Source organism: Accipiter gentilis, chromosome 3 (assembly GCF_929443795.1).
Source record: "Accipiter gentilis chromosome 3, bAccGen1.1, whole genome shotgun sequence".
Lineage (NCBI taxonomy): Eukaryota > Metazoa > Chordata > Aves > Accipitriformes > Accipitridae > Astur > Astur gentilis.
In genome coordinates this window covers 21,668,485-21,682,115 of record NC_064882.1, presented here as the reverse complement: position 1 = coordinate 21,682,115, position 13,631 = coordinate 21,668,485, and the positions used below count along the sequence as shown (strand labels likewise).

At 47.5% G+C, this 13,631-nt stretch overlaps 1 protein-coding gene across 2 annotated transcripts in view; it reads right to left on the bottom strand.

The window, feature by feature from the left end:
• The window catches only part of BEND4 (BEN domain containing 4), a 33,413-nt gene extending 21,685 nt beyond the window's left edge, over positions 1 to 11,728 (bottom strand). For both annotated transcript variants that reach the window (XM_049834646.1, XM_049834654.1), the window contains exons 1-2: positions 11,254 to 11,728; positions 2,478 to 3,044 (exon numbers count right to left, since the gene is read on the bottom strand). In XM_049834646.1, the coding sequence (XP_049690603.1) occupies positions 2,478 to 3,044; positions 11,254 to 11,635 (949 nt within the window). In that variant the 5' untranslated portion in view covers positions 11,636 to 11,728. The remainder of the gene's footprint in view (positions 1 to 2,477; positions 3,045 to 11,253) is intronic.
• Between the last annotated feature and the right edge of the window lie 1,903 nt (positions 11,729 to 13,631).

Genomic DNA, 13,631 nt, shown 5'->3' with positions numbered 1-13,631 from the left:
TTGACTAAGAGCTAAAGAATATGAATATAATTAATGCCAGTCAAAACAGTCTTATGGAAAGTGGATCTTGTCAGACTAACCTGATTGTCATTCTTTGATGAGATTATAGGTTCGCTTGAAAAAGTTGGGCTGAACAGATGTAATATACCTAGACTCCTGAAGGGCATTTAACTTAGTACCATGAGTGATCTGATTGCAAAAGCAGCAACACACATCAGTAGACTAGAGCATACATGGATTAAGAACCTGCTACCGACATCTCAAGTATTTGTCATTGGGGGAATCATCATCAATAGATGTGTTTCTAGCAAGGCTCGACAGGGACTGACAGCAGCCTCAATACCATTTGACATTTCCAACCAGGATCACAAAGTTAATTTAAAAACAATCAAAAAAATTCTGGATGATACAGAAACTGGTGAACCAGCAAACAGTGGGCAAACAGGACAGCCAAAGCAATCCGGATCACTTAGTAAATGAGCACAGCCAAATACAAAGTATGCACGTCTAGGAAGAAATGCGCACAGAGTGAGCAGCTCAGCTGCACAACCGATCGCCAAATGACCAGGGCAACCGCGGGTGGGAACAAAGAGACTTATTCACCTTCGCTCAGGCAGACAGGAACACATTGCACTTATTTCCAGTGCCTAGATTTTTAAAGAAATGAGCAGAAGGGGAGAAAAGAACCACAAAGAAGAATTCAACTCATTTGAGGAGTTTTAAACAGCCGTTTGCTTAGTTTACCTAAGATGGAAATCAAGTCACCTTTCAATCTGTAAGTACCTTCAACGAGAAAAAGCACCAAGTCCTATACAGCACTTCATTTAGCGGAGCAAAAAGTCAATGGCTAGAAGCTGATTTCAGATAGTCAGGCAGGGAATAAAGCATGCATGTTCACCAGTGTATTTAACCATGGGAGTCAAGTGTCAGGGTAAGAGGTAGAGCCACTGCCCACCAGAGTCTCCAACTCAGGACTGGAGACCTTCTGAGACATTACTTGAGTCAAATGTAAGTTATGCTTTAGTCAAAGTCAGAAAGATTACTGGGTTCAATATAGGTGACTGAATGAAAGCTGTAGGTTAGATTATAGACTCTGATGATCATTTTCGGTCTTATGCACCTGAAGCTAGGACTCAGCAGGAGTTGAAGTCCACACGATTCCCTTTGTCACACAGTGCTTCCACATGACGTATGAACCACTACTGAATCTAGCGAGAGTGCACGAGTTATGGTAACGCCGGATTTTGGCAGGGGTGGGGGAAGTATTCTAAATTTTGGGATTTCTCTGCACTGAACAATGATGCTTACGGGATTTGCTGGTACCCCTAGGGACCAACGCACAAAAGAAAAACACAACGTAATACGAATAATGGATAATACATCACTGATAGCTGGGGAGAATTATGGAGACTGCAGCTTGCTTTTTGCTCAGATACTGCAACTGCACCTACGTACTGGGGCAGTAGTTGGTTACTGCCTTCTTCCCTCCTGCATAGTCAGCATAGCTTTGAAGTATTTTCTCTCTTGCAGCTCATGCTAAATTATCTGTGCTTTTCTGCCATTTCAGGATTAGTTCAGTTAACTTTGCATGGATCTAGCCTAAGCACCTCAAACTTTAGCTAGCAAAGGGGCAGCTCCCTAGTGTTTATACATGTCAGAAGCATGTTGTATACTTATTTACTTTACTAATTCCAATTTGCTTTTACTATTATTATTTGAGCTGTATTTATGCCTGTGCTTAAAGTTTAGAGGATATGGGCCCAAGATACTTTGTTCTTATCCAATACCACTCTTCAGGTATCCTGGCGCACGTTAACAGTGAGAAGTTGTAAGTTTAAAGGGGCACAAGAAGTTTTTCACAGAAGGGGTTTCTATTAGATGGAATTTTTCTGCCTGCTTTCTCTCTCCCTGTGGCTGCTAGGTATTGCTGAACTGAGGAAGTTGTTGTCAAGCTTTTTTTTCAGGTTTTATTTGAAGATGAATGGGAGGAGATGTATTGGTACTTCTCACTGAGCTAACAGCAATTTAAGAGATACTGTTCAACGTAAAAGTCAAATCTATTTCAGTTAAAAGTATGGATGTAACTTTGAATAGTTTCTTTAAGTAACCAAAAAAGGAGTCACAAAAGGGAATTTGGTTTATAAGCCGCAATATCACTTAAAGAACAAGATAGATAATTAGGTATAAAAGCCTATGTTTGAAATTACTGTGACAAACCACCTGACATTTGCAATTTGGGATTACAAGTACACCCCATCCTGAACACAGCTCACGAGCCTAGGACTCAAGATTCATATGGATGAGTACCAGCAGACAATTTTCCACTGAGCACAGCTACAGGAATTTTGGCTGGAGACAAATTCCAGTGTTTGATTACTACGATCACGACCTTAAAAATGACTAGAACTTAAAACAAACTACCACCCAAACTAGTTTTATCACTGACTGACAGTATTATATGGCAGGGGATTATTTACCTGGAATGCTCTCCAATTTTCTACGCAGTTCCTCATTTTCTTGTTGCAATGAAATTACCTCCTGCTCTAGCTCTTGACACCGAGGGCAGTAACCTTCTTCCTCTTCCTCCTCTTCCTCCTCTGGAAGTGTAGAAGATGATGGGTGACCGTGAGATTCAGATGTTGCTGGAGACGTCCATCCACCTAAAGTGTGTACTGGAGAGGTTGAAAGTGGATCCACATCTGCCAGATGGCTAAAATCGTTTACTGATGAGGTGTTCTGAGAAGGGAAACTCCCAGAAAGCAAATAGTTCTGAAGGGAATCGGTAAAAACTCTCAGAAAGGCTGAGGTTTGTTGTTTCTTTTGCATATACTGCATCTCTATATCTAAAATGTCTGATGTCTGACTATGGACCATTTTCCCAAGCTGACATTGCTCTTGTCTTTCACTATAATTTGGGTTTTCCTGCTTTATACAAGAAATCATGGACTGAGGGTGATTGTTGTCCAGTAGTTTTCCACCACAATTTAAGAGACTTAGAACCCGGCTGCATTGTTGGGCAAAGGCATCCAGAATCATTCGACTCTCTGCAACAAAAGAAAAGATGAATCACAGAAACCTAATGCAAAAGGTTATGCCAGGCAGTAACAGCTAGATGAATGTACACAACTGTTTACAGTAGCATGCATTTTATTTCTGAACACATTAAAATTATGGCTTCTGCTTTAATACTTCTGCAACACTGTGATTTAAAACAATCCCGACTTTGCTTCTATTTTGAGAGTGCCCTTGTGCCCTTGCTGTTAATCAGAAATGCACTGTGATGATAGTCACTGCTTACCGCCATCTTCTTTCAGATGGATTAAGACAGGGAAATGGGGAAGAAAACACAAACTCCATCCAATTTGCTACAAGTAAAAGTTCAAGTAAGTGCTTCTCTGGAAGCCTATTTCAAGCTGCTGGTGGGCATTGCCTGTACATATTTGCAGGACTTTGCGCTACACCTTCATCCTGTGCCCTGCTCCTCTCCAACGAGGCTTCCAAGCTTTGTTTTTTCTCCCTTTCATCTTTGCTGCACTTGCCTGACATCGGGCGTGGGACACTTCACGCGACCCACCTCCAATTCTATGGACTTTGCTTCTGTTTCTTTTGCTTCATGTTCCAGATACGTCCAAGAACAACTCAAGAGTGATAAAGGCAAAACCCTCTTCTTGCACCAAACGAAGGCATCAAATGTACAACATGAAGCTGCTCTGGTCAGGGGAGGAATTTTCTCTGTCCTGCTGACCTCCTACGAATTTGAGGGCAGGCCAGTAACACGCAGGGGGAGAGCAGTGCAGAGCTCTCCAAGCAGCTCTGGACGTAATCAGGGAACTCTACGTGGGGCTGTGCAGCAGTTTCTGGAGGCAGCAGCTCGGCTCTGGAAGTAGGGTAAGGATGCCATGCTGCACCTAGTCAGCCTGGCCTCTAATGACAGGAGGTGTCACGTCTCAGGGAGCAACAGCAGCTACAACCTAAACCTACATAGTAGGATGGTTCATTTCTGGAGTGTCTATGTATATAGCTCAAGCTGCTGTAACAGTTCTTGGACCCAGGTGGAAAATGACCAAAGACGTTTATGGTACGACCTGTCAGGTTCCCCAATAAAAATAACGCCTTTTAAAAAATGTTCAGCTTATTCATAGCCGAGTTCCTCTAGGTGTCTGAAAAGATGTAACTAACATTTTTTGCATGAGATTAAAAAAAAAAAGACTGGTAGGTTTAAGCGCTGCCAATTTTGGAGAGCTCTTCTCAGGCAGGCTTGACTTTTAGAAAGTGACAAATGCATTTACTTTTGAAAAGGCAACCTGCTACAGATGCATGAGACTAAGCACCCCAGACCTTAATTTATCTTGACGTCATCACTAGAGATGAAAACATAGCCTCATCAAACTGATAATAAGTAAAGAACAGAAACGTTAGGAATTCAGGCCTTTAAGAGGTGGCACTTCTCATGGTGCTCTCCACAATCCAGAAGACACACCTTCTGGTGTAAAATCGACTTCACACTGAAGTTAGTACAGCTGGCCTGAAGAATATTTGAAACAACGCGAATTTGCATTTTTACCATCCTCCAGATCTCTGCACAGAGGGCAGGGCTGAAGCAGCGTAAAACTGCTTTCGGCCTCGAACGCAGCCGGAGGAGACCTCCCCGGCACAAACCCGAGGATGGATGGGACCTCCCGAGGACGGATGGGACCTCCCGAGGACTGAACCGTAAGCGCAGGGACGTGAGGCGGACAGAGCAAGCACAGGCGGGGGCGCTGGGCGACGAGGCTGCCAAGGCCAGGCAGAGAGAGCCCCCCGGCACGTGAAGGACTGGGGTGGTCCCAAGACCACTTGAAGCACCCTCACAATCAAGCCTCCTGTGCTAACAAGTCACACCACCCCCTTGTAGATGGGCTCGGACGAACCAGAGCGGATTTCTCCAACCTCTTTGATCCAAAATGTTAAGCGATGCCCCCTGTCCACACTACAAACTCAGAAGGGCAGAAAGGCACGGGCACTGCTGCCCACTTTGCAAGTGGGTGCTGGTGGGGTGCCAGGCGCTCTGCAGCCTCCGTACCTGCTGTCCCTCCTTACCTTTTACTGCATTCACCTAAGGCCAGCTGTCTTTAACCCTTACGATGCAAGTGCAAAATAACACAGCACAACAGACGTAATATAAATTAAAACAATGGAACCTCAGTGACATTGCAGCTTTCCAGCTGGGACCGACTGATAAACCAAAAGAAAATCAAGAAACTCAAGCATCACCAACGACCTGAAGTTGGGCTTTCTTTGCCTTATTTCTTTACTTCCCACATTTTCCCTTTAAAATTATTACAGGATGATATTGATTGGAACTTTGCAATCCTACTACAGAGCAGTTTTTTCATTCATTTTAATCCTATAATCCGATTCCAGACCTGAAGTCATATTTACTGTTTGTATTTTAATCATTATGGTCCCTGCTGACAAAACAGTTACTCATTCTTTGCGTATCCTTGTTGCAAGCGGACACAATATGAATGAAACAACTGAAAAAGGATTAGATTAGTGTAAGAGATGTTATTCTAATATTATGGTTTCTCCTAAAATACGGCAAAAAGTAGCCTGACATTTCAAATACCAGTTTTGAAGAATGCTATAATACACACTAACATCAGTAAAGATAAAATTAATGATTAGTTTTGTTGTGAAATTGAATGCATTAGGCACATTCACTGTGATAATAGCTTGAAATGTAACCGAAATTTTAGACAGAAATGACAGTATTGATTTAATCTTCAGTTCGGTATCAGATCTACTACAAAGACACAATAACAGCAATTACTGGGTTTTTTTCTTAACTTTAACCCATACTCAAAGATATAAAAATGTAAGTCATGACAAGGCAGGGCTATTTTGAAACGCTAGCACAAAAATTCACAAATGCTTTTTTTGTGGGTACTGCTGGGCAGCAATAGTGAGGGATGCTCTCAGCACATGTTCTGGAAACATCTGGCTCAGTGCTGAAGCAGGTACCACTTTGAAGCGACTTCTTCACCAGTAACTGTACGCGTACCCACAGTCTGAACAGTCCTAAATGAAAATGATAACCAAGGTTATCTCTTGTGATGGAGAAAAAATAAAAATAAATGCTGCCCATTTAGCATATATTGTAGAAACTGGGATTTTAGCTTTTACGGACTGACTGTAATTAGAAATGCAAGCACTGTGCAATGTCTAATCACTAAGAAATGACAAAAAGTTGTTTTTATGTGATTACTACTGAATAATCACTGATCTATGATTCTTAATTGACTTAATGTAATGTATGTATTTTCTAGGAAAGGAGGGTTCTATTGAAATGACTGCACTGGACTAAAACAGTGTAAACAGTTTATTAGAGTCTTATTGTGATATTCCTTTTTCTTATTACGATGCTCACCAACCATGTAATTCTAATGTCTCAGACCCCGCGGTCTTCAGTCATACAGAACTTCTATCGACTTTAACTAGACTTTTGCCTGAAGGTAGACTTGCTGGATCAGGCCCATAAAGTGGTAATATAGCGGGATTAAATTGCTAAAAGTGTAAGTATTCCTAACTAGATTTATCTGAGAGCGCAAGCAACCAGAAGATACTATCATATGGCACATCAGGTACCAACTCCCAGATACAGCATTCATCTTTACATCTTTTTCTCACTGATGCTAAACTGTGGGGCTTCTTAGCTATCCAACTGCCAAACTAAAACCAGGGTTTTAGTAAGACCAAAATTCTGAAACTCAACCTGACGACTTACATTTTCTGATGCATCGATGTATCTGGAAAGACTGGCAGGTATAACATCAGCTTTTCCTACACCTGAGGATCTTTTCAATACTTAGACCAGACAGCTTTATTAATAAGGCATTGTGTTGGGTCTCAATGGCTCTGGATTCAGGTCGTGGCTTTTCCATAGTCTCCTTTGTAATCTTGGACAGCTGGTTTAAAAAGTCATCTTTGTAACTATTGAGTAGGTCTGAATACCATACATTCTTCCTTGCAGGGAATGTATTAATAGGTATTAAATTTTCAGCAAGATTCCAAAGTTTGGGTTCCTTCACAATTTCAATCATCTCGCTCTTCACCTTGCAGTGTTTCAGCCCTCTCGCCTGATAGTTTGTATTTCTTGATTCGTTAGATTACCATCACATTAATTCAGATCCTGGGGCAGCAGCTCTATACCTCCCAAGTGGCTCTGACCATGCATATAAGACTTTGTCATTATGTTTTTAGATATGAACGCTGCTGTAAATATCTACGCTTGGGTCACAAAATCAAGAGCATATGACACCTACCATGACTAAGTGATGCTTTATGGGGCATTTTGCATGAAGATCACCGAGACAGTCCAGTGGATGAAGACTAGAAGTGTTTGGCCAGTTCAGTACTGATCTGATAGACCTACTTCCAGATGGGGGTTTCCAGCTTCTTGGTTAAGGCCAAAATAATGACCTTCACCACCTCTGTTCACTTAAATTTTCTTCTGTCCGGGCGTGATAGAGCTTTATTAACTGGTTGTTAAACATGCCAGGTTGTTGGCACTGGAGTAACACCTCTAAGACTGCTCTGCTCTTCTTTCTCTGCTTACCATGAAAGCCCATCTTAAATTTTAAGGCACGCTATAAAGTCTACATCACGCTTTCCTAAAGAAAAGGAGTTTCTCTGGTGGACTACGACACTGTTTAATGTACCCACTACCAAAGACAAAGATACAAGTTGTTTTCATACCAGGAAAACAATCTGAATAGACTAATAAAGACTTAATATTTTACGGGAGAAAATGGGTATCCGTTGGTGCTCTGAATGCATCCGTTTGTGTGGTTTACTCCGCAGCAGCAGTGGTCAGAGTAACCACTATTCACCAGAGGGGAGAGAGAAGGCTTGCGTTGCACTGCAGCTCCTCATTTCTCGTTGTAAGGCGACACTTCTCTTGCAGGATTCTTCCCTACAAGATGGGATCTCAAGCTAGATCTTTCCTCACCATGCTCCAGGGCGGAGAACACTCACTTCTCCTCCTTCTTCCAACCTCTTCCTGCAATTCTTCTGGAGTCTGGAGGCCAGGGTGGTCTCTTGGAGAGGGACTGAGGAAGAAACCATTCATTCTTGGCAAGAGCTCTAACCATTAGGAAAAGCTTCAAAAATATGGAAGCATCCTTACTTGTGGCTGCCTTTGAGGTGCCCCCTCTCAAAAGCAAGCGTGGTGCTCTGAATCCCAAGGGGCCAGAAATGTCACGCCCGAAGATTAAGAATCAACCGCATTAAGCATTTAAGCCGCTAGCGCAGAGTGAGACATCCCAGGAATGGCGTTTAACTAGCCAGCTTGCTCACTGTTGCCTGCACAAGTGAAGAGGTGTCAGCAAAAAGAGGGGAATCTCTGAAACTGAACTCAGGAAATGAGTGTCCCTACAAAACCGTGATCTACAGCCCTCCACCCCCTCGATCAAGTAAACACCCGCCAAGCGCCACGGGTAAGCTAGGTGGGAAAACTATGCAAGGCACGAATGGTGACTCTCTGCCTTGTGGAGGACAACTCAGCAGACCTGCAGCTGGATACCTGCTGAGGGAAGGAAGGATCCTTCCCTCCCTATAACACCCACCACTAGGGAGAGGAACCTCTGGCCAAGAGGTGTTCTGGAAAGGGCCCAGCCTGTGCCCCTTGCTGCTGTGGGCAAACCAGGAGCCGGGTGGGCAGAGACCCTGCGGGCGCTGGGCAAAGCACAGGGTGACCGTGCGTGGAGCACACGCAAATGCTCCCGCTCCCCAGGGGCAAAATCCCAGCTCTGCTTCCCCAGCGGCTGCCTGAGCTATTAAATTGGCTCACACATTTGTTAAGAGGATTTCAAGGCTCTGGATGACGGGATGGAAGTATTTCACATGCACACGGCCTCGAGGTTCCAACTAGCTCACCCTCAACAGCTCCCCGCTCAGCTTACCGGTGCTACCGTTCCTCCAACGCAAGGCACCTGGTGTCTCTCCATCACCGAGCAGGAAGGACAGGCGCATCGCTCAGCAAAGCACCCGCACCTCAGGGGTTACAGTACCCAGGAGGTCTAAACCTTGCCTCTTGCTTTACCAGCCTCTGGTAACAACTTGTACAAAATCCCCCTTCTGCACACTGTGGCAAGTTTTTGGTTTGTTTTCTCCTGTTCCGTTCTGCTTTGTACTTAAGTTTTAGCTGAGAGAAGGGTATGTTGGGACCCATATAGGAACCTGAAGTAAAAGTAAAGTCTAATGTGCAGGTGACGGGACGGGGACTTCACAGAACTTCAGTGCACTAAAAGCAGTTCCTTAACTATCTTTTTTTTTTTTTTTTCTTTTCTTTTCTTTTTTTTTTTTAGCACAGGACTGAATCAATGACAAACTTTGCAGCCTGCTCTAGCTCCCGGTTACTACAGTCTACAGGGGCAGGAGAAAGTCCAAACTTCTGCTCACCAAAGCCCAGAGGGCTTTGCTCTGAATATGGCCTCGTATATCATCTACCAGACAGCCAAGTGTTTTCCATGGTGTAATCTGCTTCTGTGAAGAAATGCAGGTGTCACGTTTATCGGCAGTGTTTTGATTGTGGGCCACAACCCCCCCCCACGCCCTGAAATACCATCATTTGCGCATTTAAAATAGGAAGTAATTTCAAGAAAAAAGAAAACGTGACCTCCTGCCACGGATCACAGGACTATGCGTCAGACCCGTGAATTTTCAGGCTAATCTATTCAAGTATTAAACTTTTTTGGTAAAGTACTTGAATTATTTGTAACAAGACATGATAAATTCATCCAGCACACGGCTGCTTCTGAGCAAAAACAGGCATTAAAACATAGCCATATATCCTATTAACTAGCATATCTCCCTGTTTAGTAAGGAAATGTCATCACATTTGTTACAAAGGCAAACAGCAACATACCAAAACAGGATCCAATTTTTCTAAATAAATAAATCAATGATGTGTCAAAAATTAACAGATGAGTTAATATACCCGATGTTATCAAAACCAGATGGTGCTTCATAATATTCATCCTGTTCAGTCAAACCCTGAATATATTCTGGACCATCAGTATATAAAATAGGATGCTGCTATTTGTGATGGCAAACAAAAGCAATCATGCCTGCCAAGCACATACTATAACAGGCAGCATTTCAGCTCTGCTAGACAGAAAGTAATTAGAATGCTTTTAATGTCCAAAAGAATGATGCTGATAGGCTGCCACAGATGTGTAGATTTATGAATATTTATATGGTGGTTTATAGCTGACACTTTTATCAGTTGAAGAAGATAAAATATCTGCCTGACTCAAAAGCTTGACAGTCAGGTTAATAAAATCTCATTAAAGAGAATGACCTATGCAATTATATAGGATTTATTGTAATTCATTTTTGATTGTACTCTGCTTAAAGATGCAATTTCCCATTTCCTGATGCCAAATTTAGGCTGCGTATCAAGATCTACGTGGTTTTTAACTCCAAGCCATCGCTAGAAGAAAGATAGGCGTTCAGCATCTCGGTATCTTACACCTTTAAAGAAAAAAAATAATAAAATAACCCGGTCTCCCCGTTCCTCGCTGCATCTTACGAAGAACGGTGCAGGCAAGCAGCCGATCTATTTTCTTTCTGTTAAAATCACCACCACCTCCTTAACAGCAGCCTCTCCATTACCAGCAGCTCCCTCCGGCAGCCAGCCCCAGCCCGCCGCCCTCCCCGGCCGCCGCCGCCGCCGGCCCGGGGCTGCCCGCCCCCCCCCCGCCCCCCCGCGCCCCGCAGACGGCAGCGGCGCTCCCGCAGGTGCGAACCGCCCGGCGGGCGCTTTTGCCCCGCCAAGTCGCGGGCGGCTGCCGGCACAGCCCCGACGGCGGCGGCGGCGGCGGCCGCGACCCCCTCGCCGCCCCGCTCCTCCCGCCGCCCCGGGGGCGATGCCGGTCGGGCAGCGCCCGCCGCCCCGGCTCCCGCAGCCGCCCCGGCCCCCGCAGCGGCCCCGCCCGCCCCCGGCAACTTTAGCGATGCCCGATCGACGGGCGCAACCGCCCGCTCGCCCCTTTCCCCGCCGCGCCCGGCCCCGGGGCGCCCGGCGCCGCCAGCCCCGATGGGGGGGACCCCGCGGGGGAGGGGGGTGGGGGGGCAAGCCCACGGCCAGCCCCCCCGGGAAAGGGGTGGGTGCGGGTGTGTGTGGGGGGAGCCCGCAGCCCCCATCCCGCTCCCGCCTTGCTGCGAAGTGCCCCGCGAAGTTGCGCGGCGGAGGAGAGGAGTTGCGCGTACCTGCGCTCAGCTCCGCGCCGCCGCCCCCCGCCGCCGCCGGGCAGGGGCCGTAGCGGCCCGAGGAGCTCGGGGCCGGCGGCGGCGGCGGCGGCGGGGGCGGCGGGCGGGGGTGGCCCTGGGCAGCGCCGGGGGCGGCGGCGGGGCGGGCGGGCCCGTTGGGGAAGGGGCCGTGCGGCGCGTAGGGCAGCGGCTCGGCGGCGTGCGGGAAGGGCTGCCCCGCTCCGCGCCCGCGGGGCACCTCCACCATGGTGGGTCTCTCGTAGCGCTTGGCCAGCGCCGCCCGCTTCCCGGGGAAGGTCTTCAGGACGCTGTAGGGGCCCCGCTGCTTGTAGATTTTGGGGGTGCTGGGCCCCTCCTCCGCCGGCTGCATCTCCTCCTCCATCCTCCGCCGCCGCCGCCGCCGCCTGCCCCCGGCCCCCGGCGCGGCCCCGCTCCGGGGCTGCGTCTGCCGCCGCCGCGGCTCGTCTCTGTGGCACGGCGGAGCCCCGGCGCGGCGGGGCGCCGGCCTGATTGACAGGCGGCCGCGCCAATGCCTGGAGGGAGACGGGCGGCGACCGGCAAGTGTTTAGGGTAATCTCTGCTAATGGCAGCGGGCCGGGGAGGCGGGCCCTGGCGGGGCCGCCGCCGCCCCCGGCACCCCCCCGCGGGGGGCAGGTGAGCCGCCGAGGGGGACGAGCGGCCGCGGAGACACGCACACACCCCCCCCCCCCCCCCCGCCGCTCCTTCCCTCCCTCCCTCCGGCCGCCCCGGCCCGGCCCGGCCCGGCCCGGCCGGGCACCGCCCCGGCCCGCCGAGCCTCCGCCAAAACTTTGTGGTCCCCCCGCCGGGCGCGGAGCCCCGCCGCGGGTGCCCCGCCGGGAGACGAGACCGGCCCTCCCCTCCCCGCAAGGGGCGAGCCGCGCCTCCCCGGTTATTAGGGGTGAAATAAATAATGCCATAAATAAAAGTATTCGGGAGTCCAGGACCTGTCAGAGTTGATTAGGGCACAGAGGACATTTTCTTTCTCATTATGCAAAGGCGTTTCATGGCGAAATAAAAGAGGTTTCGCTGTAACTCATGCATGTCAGATTTCCAGGAATCCGGGAGATTAATCACATTTAACATTATTTGCGGCGTCCCCCGCCTTCCCCCCCAGCCCGCTTTTTCGCAAACTGCTTAAATGAGGCGGACACGTGGGGCGAAGCCTCGTCCCGCTCCCCTCCGCCTCCCGCTCCCCTCCGCCTCCCGCCCAGACCCTATCAGGGACAGTTAAGAAATAATGAAACGCCGGTGAAAGACAGGAAGAGAATGAGATGCCATCGAGAGACGGTTCTGAGAAATGGTGGAGATCTGGGTGAGATGGGAGACAGCTGAAACTGAATGATATGTTGAAGAAAAATAAACGATAACAAACCGCTTGCTAGCGCTCCCCATTCTTTTCTGCGAGGCAATTTTATATTTTGCATTAACATTTCCCTTCTTCTGTCCCACTTCTCTCCTGCTTCTGCAGCTATAATTTATCAGGATTACAATAAGCCCTCTGGCTTGTGGAAGTAAAATTACAGAACACCTTAGTTATATTTAAGCGGTGGTGGTGGGAAATCATTCCTCTGTCATCACGTGGAGTTTCGGCCACTTATTGTGGTCATCACTCTCCCATTTCAGCTTTATTTATTTAGTCCGAGTCGGGCTCGCTGGAAATGAAAAGCGACCCTTCTCTACTGATGTAATTAACTTCCATGGTCTTCGGCCCCTCTCCTGCAGAAAAGTCGAGAGCTAACTTCTACCAGCTGGGCATTTCTTTCAAGCAGGGCGTACAAGGAACTGGGCTGTTTCAGATTTTGATTTTTTTGACAAGTAGAATAAATCGATTCCTTATAGCAGCCAAAAGCTTCTAAGTAAAGGCTGGTGTAATAGAAATCACTATTTTACTTAAGCAAAATCAATCATAAGTCTTTCTGTTTTCTGACTCTTTGATCGCCTGTGCTTTAAAAAAAAAATACTGTACCATAATGCAAAAGAGAGACCGGAAATAAGCGTTGAGAGAAAACTGCTTCCACTCGGGAATGAAATGCGTCCTCCACCTTGTCTCATCTGACTGGCCTCTACCACAGCTGTGGCCAGCAGCTGTCGGAGGTCAGTACAATAATGAGATTGTATAAAGATAATATTAGGCTCTTAATAGTCAGATTCAAATAAACAGCCCCAAATTACCTGCTCAGGTGTCAAATACATTCCTAGGAGCTCACTGCTCTTTGGTGTTGACGCCTACCCCTCTGCTCTTGGTGGAGGAAACAACCCTCGCCTACCACGAGCCTTGTACGACCGGAGAAAACCGGGGTTGGCGGGTCACGTCCTCCGAGCTGCCTCCTTTATCTGGGGTCCCTGCAGCTCGTCAG